The 13,200-nt window shown below is 45.4% G+C and overlaps 1 protein-coding gene across 5 annotated transcripts in view; it reads right to left on the bottom strand.

Moving 5' to 3' along the window:
- Nucleotides 1–13,200, bottom strand: part of ryr2a (ryanodine receptor 2a (cardiac)) — a 310,584-nt gene that overhangs the window by 221,662 nt on the left and 75,722 nt on the right. For all 5 annotated transcript variants that reach the window (XM_085465413.1, XM_085465416.1, XM_085465414.1 and 2 more), the window contains exons 4-6: nt 2,979–3,053; nt 2,673–2,751; nt 1,853–1,965 (exon numbers count right to left, since the gene is read on the bottom strand). In XM_085465413.1, the coding sequence (XP_085321539.1) occupies nt 1,853–1,965; nt 2,673–2,751; nt 2,979–3,053 (267 nt within the window). The remainder of the gene's footprint in view (nt 1–1,852; nt 1,966–2,672; nt 2,752–2,978; nt 3,054–13,200) is intronic.

Here is a 13,200-nt window from a genome sequence, read left to right as displayed (position 1 = left end):
AGTTCGATCACAAATCTCGGAGTTAAAATTGATTCTGCACTTCTGTACAATCAGCATTTTATCACCTCAGACGTTTATCAAAGGTTAAGCCCTTTCTTTCCAAGCGTGACTTGGAAAGCATTATTCATGCCTTTATTACCTCACGTTTAGATTATTGCAATTCTCTTTTAACAGTGGTTGGGCAGGGCACTTTGTCACGCTTGCAATTAGTGCAAAATGCTGCGGCGCGATTTTTAACTGGCAGAAGAAAATTTGATCACATCTCTCCGATTTTGGCCTCTTTACACTGGCTTCCAATTGAATTCAGGATCCGTTTTAAAGTCCTTTTATTGGCTTTTAAATCTCTAAATGGTCTGGCACCTGTTTATTTGTCTGACTTGTTGAAGCCCCACTCGTTCCCTTCGGTCAGCTGAGCAGTTGCTGCTTTCGGTCCCAAAGTCACGGCTGAAACTTAGAGGACACCGAGCGTTCTCTGTTGCAGCGCCGATGCTTTGGAATAACCTTCCTCTCCATATTAGACAGGCTGCATCAGTGCCAGTTTTTAAGTCTTTATTAAAAACCTATTTTTATTCTCTGGCTTTTAACTCTGTGGGTAACTGATATTTATTTATTTATTTATTTATTATTTTTTTATTGCTACATCTGGTTTTATTACTATGTGCATGTTAGTATTGTACAGCACTTTGGTCTACCAGGTGTGTTTTTAAAGTGCTATATAAATAAATAAATGATGATGACAGATGATGATGAATTACATTTTGTGTAATAAGGAGAAATGACATGGGGAAAACGTACTGAACACATGAAGAAAGGGAGGCACAAAAAGGCATGGAACTGCTGAAATCTATCAGTAATTAAACAGCAATCCTGCCACTTGGTGCAAATTAATTTCAGCTGGTTCCAGCTGATGGCCTATAAAGAGACGTCTCATTACCAAGGTGTGATCGTGGCTCAAGAGTTGGGAGTTCATCTTGTAATCTGGAAGGTTGTCAGTTCGAGCCCCGGCTCCGACAGTCTCGGTCGTTGTGTCCTTGGGCAAGACACTTCACCCGTTGCCTACTGGTGGTGGTCAGAGGGCCCGTGACGCCAGTGTCCGGCAGCCTCGCCTCTGTCAGTGCGCCCCAGGGTGGCTGTGGCCACAATGTAGCTGCCATCACCAGTGTGTGAATGTGTGGATGAATGGGTGGATGACTGAATGTAGTGTAAAGCGCTTTGGGGTCCATAGGGACTAAGTAAAATGCTATACAAATACAGGTGTCATACATGAAACATCTCATGATGGGTAAAACCAGTGAGCTCTCTCATGAAGGTACTGGTTACAGAAGAATTTTTAAACTGCTAAAGGTATCATGGTATGGGGCAGTTCTTCATCATATGGCACTAGCATGCCTCATATAACTGATTAAAAAAAGAAAATCTGCTGCCATCTACCAGGATGATGAACATTAAATAAGGATGTTTCACACAGGACAATGAGACGATGATGCTGCTAGAATCCAATCACCTGACCTGAATCCAGCTGAAAATCTATGGAAAGAACTAAAGACTGTGTCAATTTTTATTATTACGCAAAACTTAATTTATTGACATCTATGGTTTGATTTCTCTTGGCATGTACAGATTGGATGGGATGTGACTGACTTCTGCTGAGAATTTCTGTCGACAGCACTTTTAGAAATATATTTTTTTAGAAAATAGGTGATGTCTTCAATATTTATTTTGCCTGCTGTAAATATAATTTGTAAATCCTACTAGTACTAGGACACGTCTTGCCACATGAAGAAAGAAAGCAACAACATCAAGATCTGAGTTCATCTTTGCTGGCATGTTCCCACACACAGCTGCTACTGACCAGATATCTTTCAGAGGAGACGCTGACCAGGATGAGATCATCTCCCACTCTAACCTTTTCTCCCTCCGAGCGCTGCTTTGATGCTGGATGGATGGTCCACCAGCATGCCTCGCCTACACACACACACACACACACACACACACACACACATCATCATCATCATCATCAGTATTACAGGAGATAAAGCAGCGATGTGTCCATGAAAAACAAACTTGTGTCCATTTCCTTGCTGGGTGTGCACCACTTTGGTTCAACCCTGAAACTGTTGTAATTTCCATGACTTTTAAAAAGAGAGCTCAGCAATAAGGCAGACAGTAGATCTCGGTGTGGTGCATTATGTTTCTCCACAGCAGCTTTCATTTATCAGCAGTCAGACTCTATAATAATACCGAGTTTCATTCCAGTAATGATGTCAAGAAACTAAAAGCAAACAGCAGCATGACACACAAAACAGACGTTTTGCTGAACTTGTTCTCGCTAATACAGCTATACAGGAGGGTGTGGGGGGTGTATATGATATTTAACATATAACAACTTTATTTTGTTGAAGCTAGTTGATGTTTACACTCTGCGTAACACTCCTTTATCCAAAATTCACAACTGGTGAATTTTTAAAGAAAGTCAACTTTTTGGATTATATGCAATCGTGTGAGCAGTCAAATATTTTCACTTGGGCCAGGCTGGATATTTTACAGTGTTACACAACAAGGACTATCTGAAGTGTTTTTATTTATTATCGTTTTCCATTGTTTTAGCTTTTAAATGAGACACGCTCATTTCGTTTAGCGGTGGTGCAGATATTTGTACAAAACATAAATACCTGTGGTATCCTCCTGCAGCCCCACATCAAAAGCCAGTTTGTCTGTGGATGAACGCGAGGTGGACAGGCAGCACAGGTACTAAACAGAGAAACACAAATAAATAAAATGATTTTATCAATCAAATTATCAAGAAATGACAGTACATTCACTGAACCTCTAGAACTGTGCGTGAACATTTAAACATTGTGCCTTAGCAGAGGGATGAATGAAAGGCTTTTCTTTTTCTTATTCCCAACTATGTTACAACATTCATGATAAAAGGATCTTTTTGCACTATGTTTTTAGATGTAGTCTGTGTCACTGACCATTCCACTGTAAGAGTGTCGCAGGAGCACAGCATGTCCATACAGTAGAGTCCTATGACCTCCTCCCTGGGCCATCTGAGAGAATTATTGAAAGACAACAACACAGAACGTTAAAGCACACATGTCAATAAACAGGAGAGCTAAAGCTGCCAATACAATAGACACAGGCAGAAATAAAATTTTGGCTTTATATAAAGAAAAACAAGATGTTTCATAGCAGCTTAGAGGTACCCTTTGTAAGATAAGATAAGATAAGATAAGATAAGATAAGATAAGATAAGATAGAACTTTATTAATCCCTCGGGTGGGTTCCTCTGGGAAATTCGACTTCCAAAAAAAGCACAGCAACGACCGAAGTTACAGTTACAGAATTGTTATATATATATATATACACACACACACACACACACACACACACATATATAAATACAGAGACAAATATAAATAAAATATACAAAGGGGATAAATAGAATAAATAGGAATAAAAAATAATTGTAGAAGTGTAATCATTGCTACGTCACGGCCATCTTTCCATCCTTAGCTCATGGCGTAATTACAATATTCTATTGATTTCAAATGAAACAATGACTTGGGCACTGAGCCGATGGACTCACTGCTAACACCTGCTTCACATTCAGAGTGTCTTTTCTGGTCTAACAGTTATATTGCTGCTTAGAATATGACACGTGGGGGGTTTTTCTTGACACTTGAGCAGGCAACCACATCCCACATGTCTGGGCCACAGTGCACAGCTCTGAGTCTGCAACCCTCCACTAGCCAATGAATGCAAAAATTATCAAATTATTTTGAAAAAGAAATTCTTCTTATAACAAAAACGTTTCATTATATTTTGTTCACTGCTATTGTTCTCAATTTCTCTGATTTGTGATGGATATATCAAAAAACTATATGCCTGATATTGTGAAGTCCACAAAAGTAGCTCAGACTACTCAGGGCCTGAGAGCTGTTGGATTTTGACCAGGCACCCTCAGTACAGGAAGGACTGGAGCCGGCTCTCTGTTTAAAAAGTCCAAGTCTTTGACCCTATGAGTATTATCCAGTAGGCAAACAGAGCTTGGATGGAGCCGGGGAGGAGACCTGCCAAGCTGTAACTGCTTCCTGCTGATGTCAATCTTGCTTCATCTGAAAGCGTGCTTGCCAGGGTGGGCCTCCGATCAAGCCCTCCCCTCAGCCACACCCATTATCAGCAGCTCACCTCTAAATCTGTGCACTTGGCAACTAACTGGGTATCATTAGTGATGACCATCATTCAAAAGGTAGGCCACTACCCTTTGAATGATGTAATAATAATAATACAGGTTATCATGTATACTTGTATTCCATGTACTGTAGGTCAAAATCTACATCAGTATAAGCAGCTCTTACAGGTTACTCTGGCCTCTAACAGTAACACACCCCTGGGACCCTGGGAGAGCGTCACTTTAACACTCAGCTCTCTCTTCATCAGGACGGACCGTAGCAACGAGCCAGACACCCCATGATCCCAACGCACCTCCTACGGGAGACCCCTAGGGACACGGTCAAATGCCTTGTCCATTTCCACAAAATACATGTAGTGGTTGGGCAAACTCCCATGCACCCTCCAGTATCCTCAAGAGTAGAGAGCTGGTCCAGTGTTCTGCGACCAGCACAAAAACCACTTTGTTCCTCCTGTAGCCAAGGTTCAACTAACAGACGAACTTTCCTTTCCAGCACGCTGGCATTGACTTTACTGGGGAGGCTGAGGAGTGTGATCCCCTTATAGATGGAGCACACCCCCTGGTCCCCCTTCTGAAAGATGGGAACCACCCTCATCTCCAAAACGCAGAAACAAATTAAATCAGTTTTGGGTTTTTTTTTGAGGAGGCAGACATTGTCTCCAGACTGATGTGATCTAGAATTAAATTTCTCTATTGATTAATGCATAAGCTGTTTTTTGACTTCCAGTTCATGAGAAAAGTTTTCTTAGCAATCCATAAGGAACATATGTGATGTGTTTACTTATCTAGTTCACTTTTTCCCCCTAAGATGGACAGCTTGGGTGAGGTTGGGATCCAGCAGCTAAACCACGTCGTCACATATCCAGAGCCTTTTGACAGGTGTGCAGGACCATATAGCATGCATATAGTTCTCAGCAGAGTTGTCTTTGCAATGGGCACATTTGTCTGAGTATGTAAGGCCCATTTGGAACAACCTTTGTCCTCTATAGTGTGCTCTGTAGAGAATTTTGTATTGTACAAGTTGTAAGTTGGGCTTTTCTGAAGGTGTTTAAGCGTATCGTGTCCAGAATCTTTTATCTGGATTTATGGAAAGATCTTGCTCCCAATTGATGGTTTGGAGGGATATTGATTCATCAGTTTTAAACAATAGCTTATAATTTTGGGCAATAGGCATTTGAGGGTGCTGATATTTAAAAATTGTGGGACCAAGTAGGTATTTCTAGATTCAGTTGATTGGGATTAAATTTTTCCTGTATTATGGACTTTAGTTACTTATATTAAAGAAAGGTATTGTTGCTGATTCTATAGTTTGATATGGAACTTTCCTTACTGTTTTTTACCACTTTCTCATGCCACGATGACAATTGTAATATTTTCTTTCTCTGACAAATATCTGGAATGTTCCAAATGGGTGCTGGTTTACATGGGATAAGTGAATGCCATGGTCCTCCAGTCCTTCCCAGTCAACCTGCCTTTTCTGCTTTGTTTTGATCCCATTGTTTCCTGGACAGTTTTCCTACCCTGAAGCCAGCCACACCCGCTGGCAATCATACTCACCTGCTGACGATGATTCTCATCACAGGCACACTATTTCACATAATGGCTGGACTTCAGCCAACACTGGATCATTGAATGACACAGTGCCTGAACAGTCAGTCAGTGCTATGGTGAAAGATCCCTTGTCCTTCGTCGTGGTTAGTCACCCAATTATCGTGTCTTGTTTAGCCAGGACAACAATCGGGAGAGTGTCGAGAGAGCCGTGCACCACTTGCAAATATTTCTGAATGGATTTTTGAGCGCCACAGATCGAGAGAGGGATTCACTGCATGGGAGCTGGGAAATCATCATGGAGGGAACCACGTTTTTTGATACTGCTTCGCACGTCGTTGCTTGTTTCTTCACTGTAAATAAATTCACTGTCGCTTCTCAGGAAGTACTGCATTTGGGTCTTGTTTCTCCCACAAGCTTGACAGTGAAGACTTAATTTTTAAGATTAAGATATGTTAAGGCTTTTAAAGCAGTTTTGATGCTTAATATTGGAGTTTACAATTGGCAAATGAGAGATTTTTACTTGTCCATAGAATGCTTATTCTAGGTCCAGCCAAGCCCTGTCTAATATGAGCTTGGTTTAATCCATTTTGAAACATGTAGCAATCTATTGGATAAGAAGTAGTGATAAAAATGTGCTAGTGCTAGACCACCATTGTGCTTTGGGTTTTGTAGAATATTTAGACTTATCTGTGATGGTTTATTTTCCATAAAAATGTACGTTTTGTTGGTGTCATCTGGGGACCACCGCCTCATTAGCACGCCATCCTGCAGGAAAAAACAGGGAAGGGTTGCACTTTCCCCACCAGTGACAGCAGCTGTAAAACAGGAACTGAAAGACTCGTAATTTTTCTGTGATTTAAACAAAGTAAGAGAGGGTTTATTAGGGGTCAGTAAAAGCAAGTGCTTTATTTTAAGCGGAATCATTGTTTTAATGGTGGCAACTCATCTGCCCTATTTTCAGACTGTTGCATTTACATGGACAGTGTGCACTAATAAGAAGGCCAGTAAATACCTGCAGAGGGTAAGGGAAGTCCTGAGGAGTCAGCTGAATAGATAAAAGAAGTTCCAGACAATCAACACCTATGTCCTGTACTTGATCACCTATGTCGGTGATCAGGTACCCTGCTGGGGTAATAAGCTGGCCAAAGGAGGAGATAGAAGCCACTGACATCAAGACAAGGAAGCTCCTCGCCATTCTTGGAGGGTTTCACCCCAAATCCAGCACCCTGAGATGGTGCGCTAAGAGAAAGGAAGGAGTCTAAGGACTGGTGAGCAGCAGAACCACTGTCCAGGATGAGCCAACCAACATTCATGAGTACATCAGAAGATGGTCACAACTGACTTTGTGATTAGTGAATACCTCAGGCAGCAGAAACCCGAGAAAAAAGAGGAGCAAAGAGAAGAACCATCATCAAAGGACAGGCCCCTGCATGGTATTTACCACCAGCAGATAGAGGAGGTGGCTGACATCCAGCAGTCCTACCAGTGGCTGGACAAAGCTGGACTGAAAGACAGCACAGAGGCTCTAATCATGGCAGCAAAGGAACAAGCTCTTAACACAAGATCCATACAGACTGGGATCTACCACACCAGGCAAGACCCCAGGTGTGCAAAGATGGTCCTCAGACAATCCAGCACATAACAGCAGGGTGTAAGATGCTAGCAGGCAGGCCACACATGGAGCACCATAACCAAGTGGCCGGCATAATATACAGAAACATCTGTGCCGAGTATGGCCTGGAAATGGAATACCAGCCCAGGGTGGTCAGGAATGACTGAGCTAAGATCCTGTGGGACTTCCAGATACAGAAAGACAAACTGTTGATTGCTAACAGTACACAACATCCGAGAGCTGAGAGTGCAGTCCTAGGAAGAACTTATTTAATGTGCAGTAAATGATGCGATGGATATTAATGTGATATCAATATCTACTTTAATCTTTAAAATCTTGATAGTATTGTTAGAATATTAACAGAAGTAAGTTTGTTGCCTCGGGCTGTTTCTAGAAGTCTTCTGAGTTTATTATATGTCTGCTGCTTCAAGAGCAGAAGGATCAACCTATGGTCTTCTTCAAAGTCAGACTTAATTTACACCATTATCCACAACATTGAGACAGTAATGATAAAGACCTAACAGCAAGTGATACTGAGAACTTCAGAGAGGTCACCAGGCGCAGGTTCATAGCATAAATGCTAGTATTACGATGAATACATTTTGTTGGCTTCTCTGATTATTAAAGGAATTGTGAAACTATAGTTGCCATGGTAAGTGACACCATGCATTATAAAGCACCTGGACTACTGTTAAATCTCACATGGTGTAATTTGACTGTGTCGCACAAATGCTGTGGCTTGTTCTGTCAGTGCAACCTAACTTGACAGAGTACCTTCATTTTAACCTGATGACAAAGCGCCAATGATGTTACATCTACCGTGTCTAAAATGGGTGACAGTGTAACTATTAGCTGTAATCAAACAGCAGTAAATATAGATTAGTATACTTTACATTGATGCTAGATTGTAATTTTACAGTGTTGTATGCATGATGTGTCAGAAATCAGTTCAGGTTGGTTTCCTTAATGTGTCAGTATATGCCTAGATTTATATTTGTAAGTGCATGTGTTTGTTTGTGTCTGTTTTTCATGGTTCTCGCCTTGATACCTACTGAGTGTGAAAAATATACCACTAATACCACTACATCTGCACTGTGTACCAAGTTGCCAGTCTACCAAAGACTCAGAGCTAATTACCAAATTTGATTCACCACAAAACTGTTCACATGAATAAAGCAGATCCATCCATCCATCCATCTTCATCCGCTTTGTCCGGGGCCGGGTCGCGGGGGCAGCAGCCTAAGCAAAGAGGCCCAGACCTCCCTCTCCCCAGCCACCTCCTCCAGCTTATCCGGGGGAATACCAAGGCGTTCCCAGGCCAGCCGAGAGATATAATCTCTCCAGCGTGTCCTGGGTGTGCCCCGGGGCCTCCTCCCGGTGGGACATGCCTGGAACACCTCACCCAGGAGGCGCCCAGGGGGCATCCTTGTCAGATGCCCGAACCACCTCAGCTGGCTCCTTTCGATGTGGAGCAGCAGCTGCTCTACTCTGAGCCCCTCCCGGATGGCCGAACTTCTCACCCTATCTCTAAGGGAGAGGCCAGCCACCCTTCGGAGGAAGCTCATTTCTGCCGCTTGTATCCGCGATCTCGTTCTTTCGGTCACTACCCACAGCTCGTGGCCATAGGTGAGGGTAGGGACGTAGATCGACCGGTAAATTGAGAGCTTCGCTTTTACACTCAGCTCCCTCTTCACCACGACGGACCGGTGCAGCGTCCGCATTACTGCAGCTGCAGCCCCAATCCGTCTGTTGATCTCCGGCTCCCTTCTCCCATCACTCGCGAACAAGACCCCGAGATACTTGAACTCCTCCACTTGGGGCAGGAACTCATCCCCGACCCGGAGTGGGCACTCCACCCTTTTCCGGCTGAGAACCATGGCCTCAGATTTGGAGGTGCTGATCCTCATTCCCGCTGCTTCACACTCGGCTGCGAACCGTTCCAGTGCGAGCTGGAGGCCCTCACCCGATGAAGCCAACAGAACCACATCATCTGCAAAAATCAGAGATGAGATTCTGAGGCCACCAAAGCGAAAGCCCTCCGCCACTTGGCTGCGCCTAGAAATCCTGTCCATAAAAATTATGAACAGAACCGGAGACAAAGGGCAGCCCCGGCGAAGCCCATCACCCACCGGAAACGAGTCCGACTTATTGCCGGCAATGCGAACCAAGCTCTTGCAACGGTTGTATAGGGATCGAATGGCCCGTAGCAATGGGCCAGACACCCCATACTCCCGCAACACCTCCCACAGGACACCCCAAGGGACACGGTCGAATGCCTTCTCCAAGTCCACAAAACACATGTAGACTGGTTGGGCAAACTCCCATGCACCCTCAAGTATCCTGGAGAGGATAAAGAGCTGGTCCAGTGTTCCGCGACCAGGACGAAAACCGCATTGTTCCTCCTGTATCCGAGGTTCGACTAACGGACGAACTCTCCTTTCCAGCACCCTGGCATAGACTTTGTAGTTGGAACACACCCTCCGGTCCCCTTTCTTAAAGATGGGGACCACCACCCCGGTCTGCCAGTCCACAGGTACTGCCCCTGATCTCCACGCAACATTGCAGAGGCGTGTCAACCAGGACAGCCCTACAACGTCCAGAGCCTTCAGGAACTCGGGGCGGACCTCATCAACACCAGGGGCTCTGCCACCAAGGAGTTGTTTAACTGCCTCAGTGACCTCGCCCCCGGAAATTGGCGGGTCATTCCCCTCATCCCCAGACTCTGCTTCCTCCTCGGAAGACGTGTCAGTGGGATTAAGGAGGTCCTCGAAGTATTCCTTCCACCGCCTGACAATTTTCTCAGTCGACGTCAGCAGCGCTCCGCCAGCACTATACACAGTGCAGGTAGAGCACCGCTTTCCCCTCCTGAGACGTCTGACGGTTTGCCAGAATCTCTTCGAGGCAGTCCGAAAGTCTTTTTCCATGGCCTCTCCGAACTCCTCCCACACCCGAGTTTTTGCTTCAGCCACTGCCTGAGCCGCATTCCGCTTGGCCTGTCGATACCTGTCGGCTGCCTCCGGAGTCCCACAGGCTAACCAAGCCCGATAGGACTCCTTCTTCAGCCTGGTGGCTCCCTTCACCTCTGGTGTCCACCATTTGGTTCGGGGATTACCACCACGGCAGGCACCAACCACCTTGCGGCCGCAGCTCAATGCAGCAGCTTCGGCAATGGAGACGCTGAACATGGTCCATTCGGACTCAATGTCCCCAGTCTCCCTCGGAATGCTGTTGAAGCTCTGCCGGAGGTGTGCGTTGAAGATCTCGCGGACTGGGGCCTCTGCTAGACGTTCCCAGCACACCCTCACTACGCGTTTAGGTGCACCAGGTCTGTCCAGCGTCTTCCCCCGCCACCTGATCCAACTCACCACCAGGTGGTGATCAGTTGACAGCTCAGCCCCTCTCTTTACCCGAGTGTCCAGAACATATGGTCGCAGATCTGCTGATACGATTACAAAATCGATCATCGACCTACGGCCTAGAGCGTCCTGGTGCCACGTGCACTTATGGACACTCTTATGTTCGAACAGGGTGTTCGTTATGGCCAAACTGTGATTAGCACAGAAGTCCAATAACAAAGCACCGCTCGGGTTCAGATCAGGGAGGCTGTTCCTCCCAATCACGCCCCTCCAGGTCTCGCTGTCGTTACCCACGTGAGCATTGAAGTCTCCCAGCCGAGCACCCCCCAGCACCCCCCCCCCCCCCCCAGGGACTCTAAGAAGGCTGGGTACTCTGAGCTGCCACTCGGCGCATAAGCGCAGATGACAGTCAGGACCTGTTCCCCGACCCTAAGGCGTAGGGAACAAATCCTCTCGTCCACCGGGAAAAACCCCAACGTACCGGCAGCAAGCCGAGGGGATATTAGGATACCCACCCCAGCCCGCCGCCTCTCACCAGGGGCAACTCCAGACTGAGACAGAGTCCAGCCCCTCTCCAGGAGACTGGTTCCAGAGCCCAAGCCATGTGTAGAGGTGAGCCCGACTATATCTAGCCGGTACCTCTCAACCTCACGCACTAACTCAGGCTCCTTCCCCACCAGAGAGGTGACATTCCATGTCCCTATTGCCAGTCTTGGCAGCCGGGGGTCAGTCCTCCAGGGCCTCTGCTCCTGGCCGCCACCCGGCACACAATGCACCCGACCCCTATGGCGCCTCCTGCGGGTGGTGGGCCTGCGGGAGGATGGGCCCATGTCTCCTCTTCGGGCTGTGCCCGGCCGGGCCCCATGGACTAAGGCCCGGCCACCAGACGCTCGCCCTCGGGCACCCTCCCCGGGCCTGGCTCCAGGGCGGGGCCCCGGTAACCCTATCCCGGGCAGGGTAAACTGTTCCCTCGGTGTCCTTTTCATAAGGGTCTTATGAATTGCTCTTTGTCTGGTCCCTCACCCAGGGCCAATTTGCCATGGGAGACCCTACCAAGGGGCAAAAGCCCCCAGACAACATAGCCCCTGGGATCCCTGTGACACACAAACCCCTCCACCACGATAAGGTAGCGATTCAATAAAGCAGATATTTAATAAAAGTTTGAGTCATAATTTTCAAGAATTAGTCACCTTTGTTGTAGACATTTAGGTAAAAATAGAGTTGCACAAAAAGCATATATCAGGGGAAAAGGCATGCAGGTCTCTTCAGCATTACAGTACAAGTTTTACATGACTCCTTCTGCAAATGTATTATAAGTCTGGCTGAAAGGGAACACTGAAATTAGCTATCTGAAGTGTCATTTTGCTGAAGCCATTTGGAATCATTATTTAGCAAAGCTCCACTGCTTAACCAATCATCCTGTATAAGTTTTTTTGTGTGTGTAAAGCTTCTGATAGCTTTGGTGTTTAAAATAAATGTACCCGTATAAACATGTACCTATTTGTAGTCTCAAACTTTTTCTGCAATTGTTCTTATTAGAAGCTAAAAAAAAAAAAACATTATGCACTCTGTTCCACAATTTTATGGACATTTTATAACAACATCTTGTCACTCATCATCCAGGTGACTTCATCAGTCTCAGCTGACTGCAGGTTTCCCCAACATTATAAACATTACATTTGCATAATGACTGAAACTAGCACCACGGAAGGAACAATGAGCTGGGAGGTCAGTTCCTTCATTATTAATATTCAAATTGTTGTGACAATTGACCAACAACCACTGATCAGTTGATCACTGATCAATGACCATTGATCAATGGCCATGAGTACCATTCACAGGGAGGTGGTGATCAGTGATCACCCTTAGTGATCCCTTGTGTGTGTCAGGAGTATTGGAACAGTTGAAACACATTTTCTATAAACACAGTGTCCCTTTGACTTTTAAACCCCAAGGATCGGGTCCCCCGACACAAACAGAGTAACATAGTGTTCGCTGTTAAGTGCAGGAGGATTGGCAGGATTTATACATCGGGGGAAACCAAAGAACCTCTGGCAAAGCAGATGGCACAACACAGACGAGCCACCTCATCAGGCCAAGACTCTGCAGTCATAACGACTATTGGCCATTGATCAATGGTCATGGCAATTTACAGATTAATGTTCAAGGAACTGACCTGACATTCCATTGTGCACTCAGTGGCGCTAGTTTCACTCATTATGCAAATGTACTGTTTGGCTGGGGAAACCTGCTTAGACAGAAGAATTCACTTGAATGAGTGAAGTGATGTTTCTACCACTAAAAACGCCACATCCACATGAACAGCATCAAGTTTTTGGATGATTGCACATGCATCAAGACATTTTATAACAACAATGAAATAAAGGACAATGGGACAGCATTAGTGAACTATAACTCATTTGTACTGCATTTTTCTCTGGTTCTCCTGTCTTCACTGGAAGCCAGATCTCCAGTTTAATAGC

Source organism: Copadichromis virginalis, linkage group LG8, assembly GCF_057382275.1.
Source record: "Copadichromis virginalis isolate Kocher_CV1m ecotype Utaka linkage group LG8, C_Virginalis_male_GT1.1, whole genome shotgun sequence".
Lineage (NCBI taxonomy): Eukaryota > Metazoa > Chordata > Actinopteri > Cichliformes > Cichlidae > Copadichromis > Copadichromis virginalis.
Note: the sequence above shows the minus strand (reverse complement) of the source record. Positions and strands in the feature narration are given on the sequence as shown.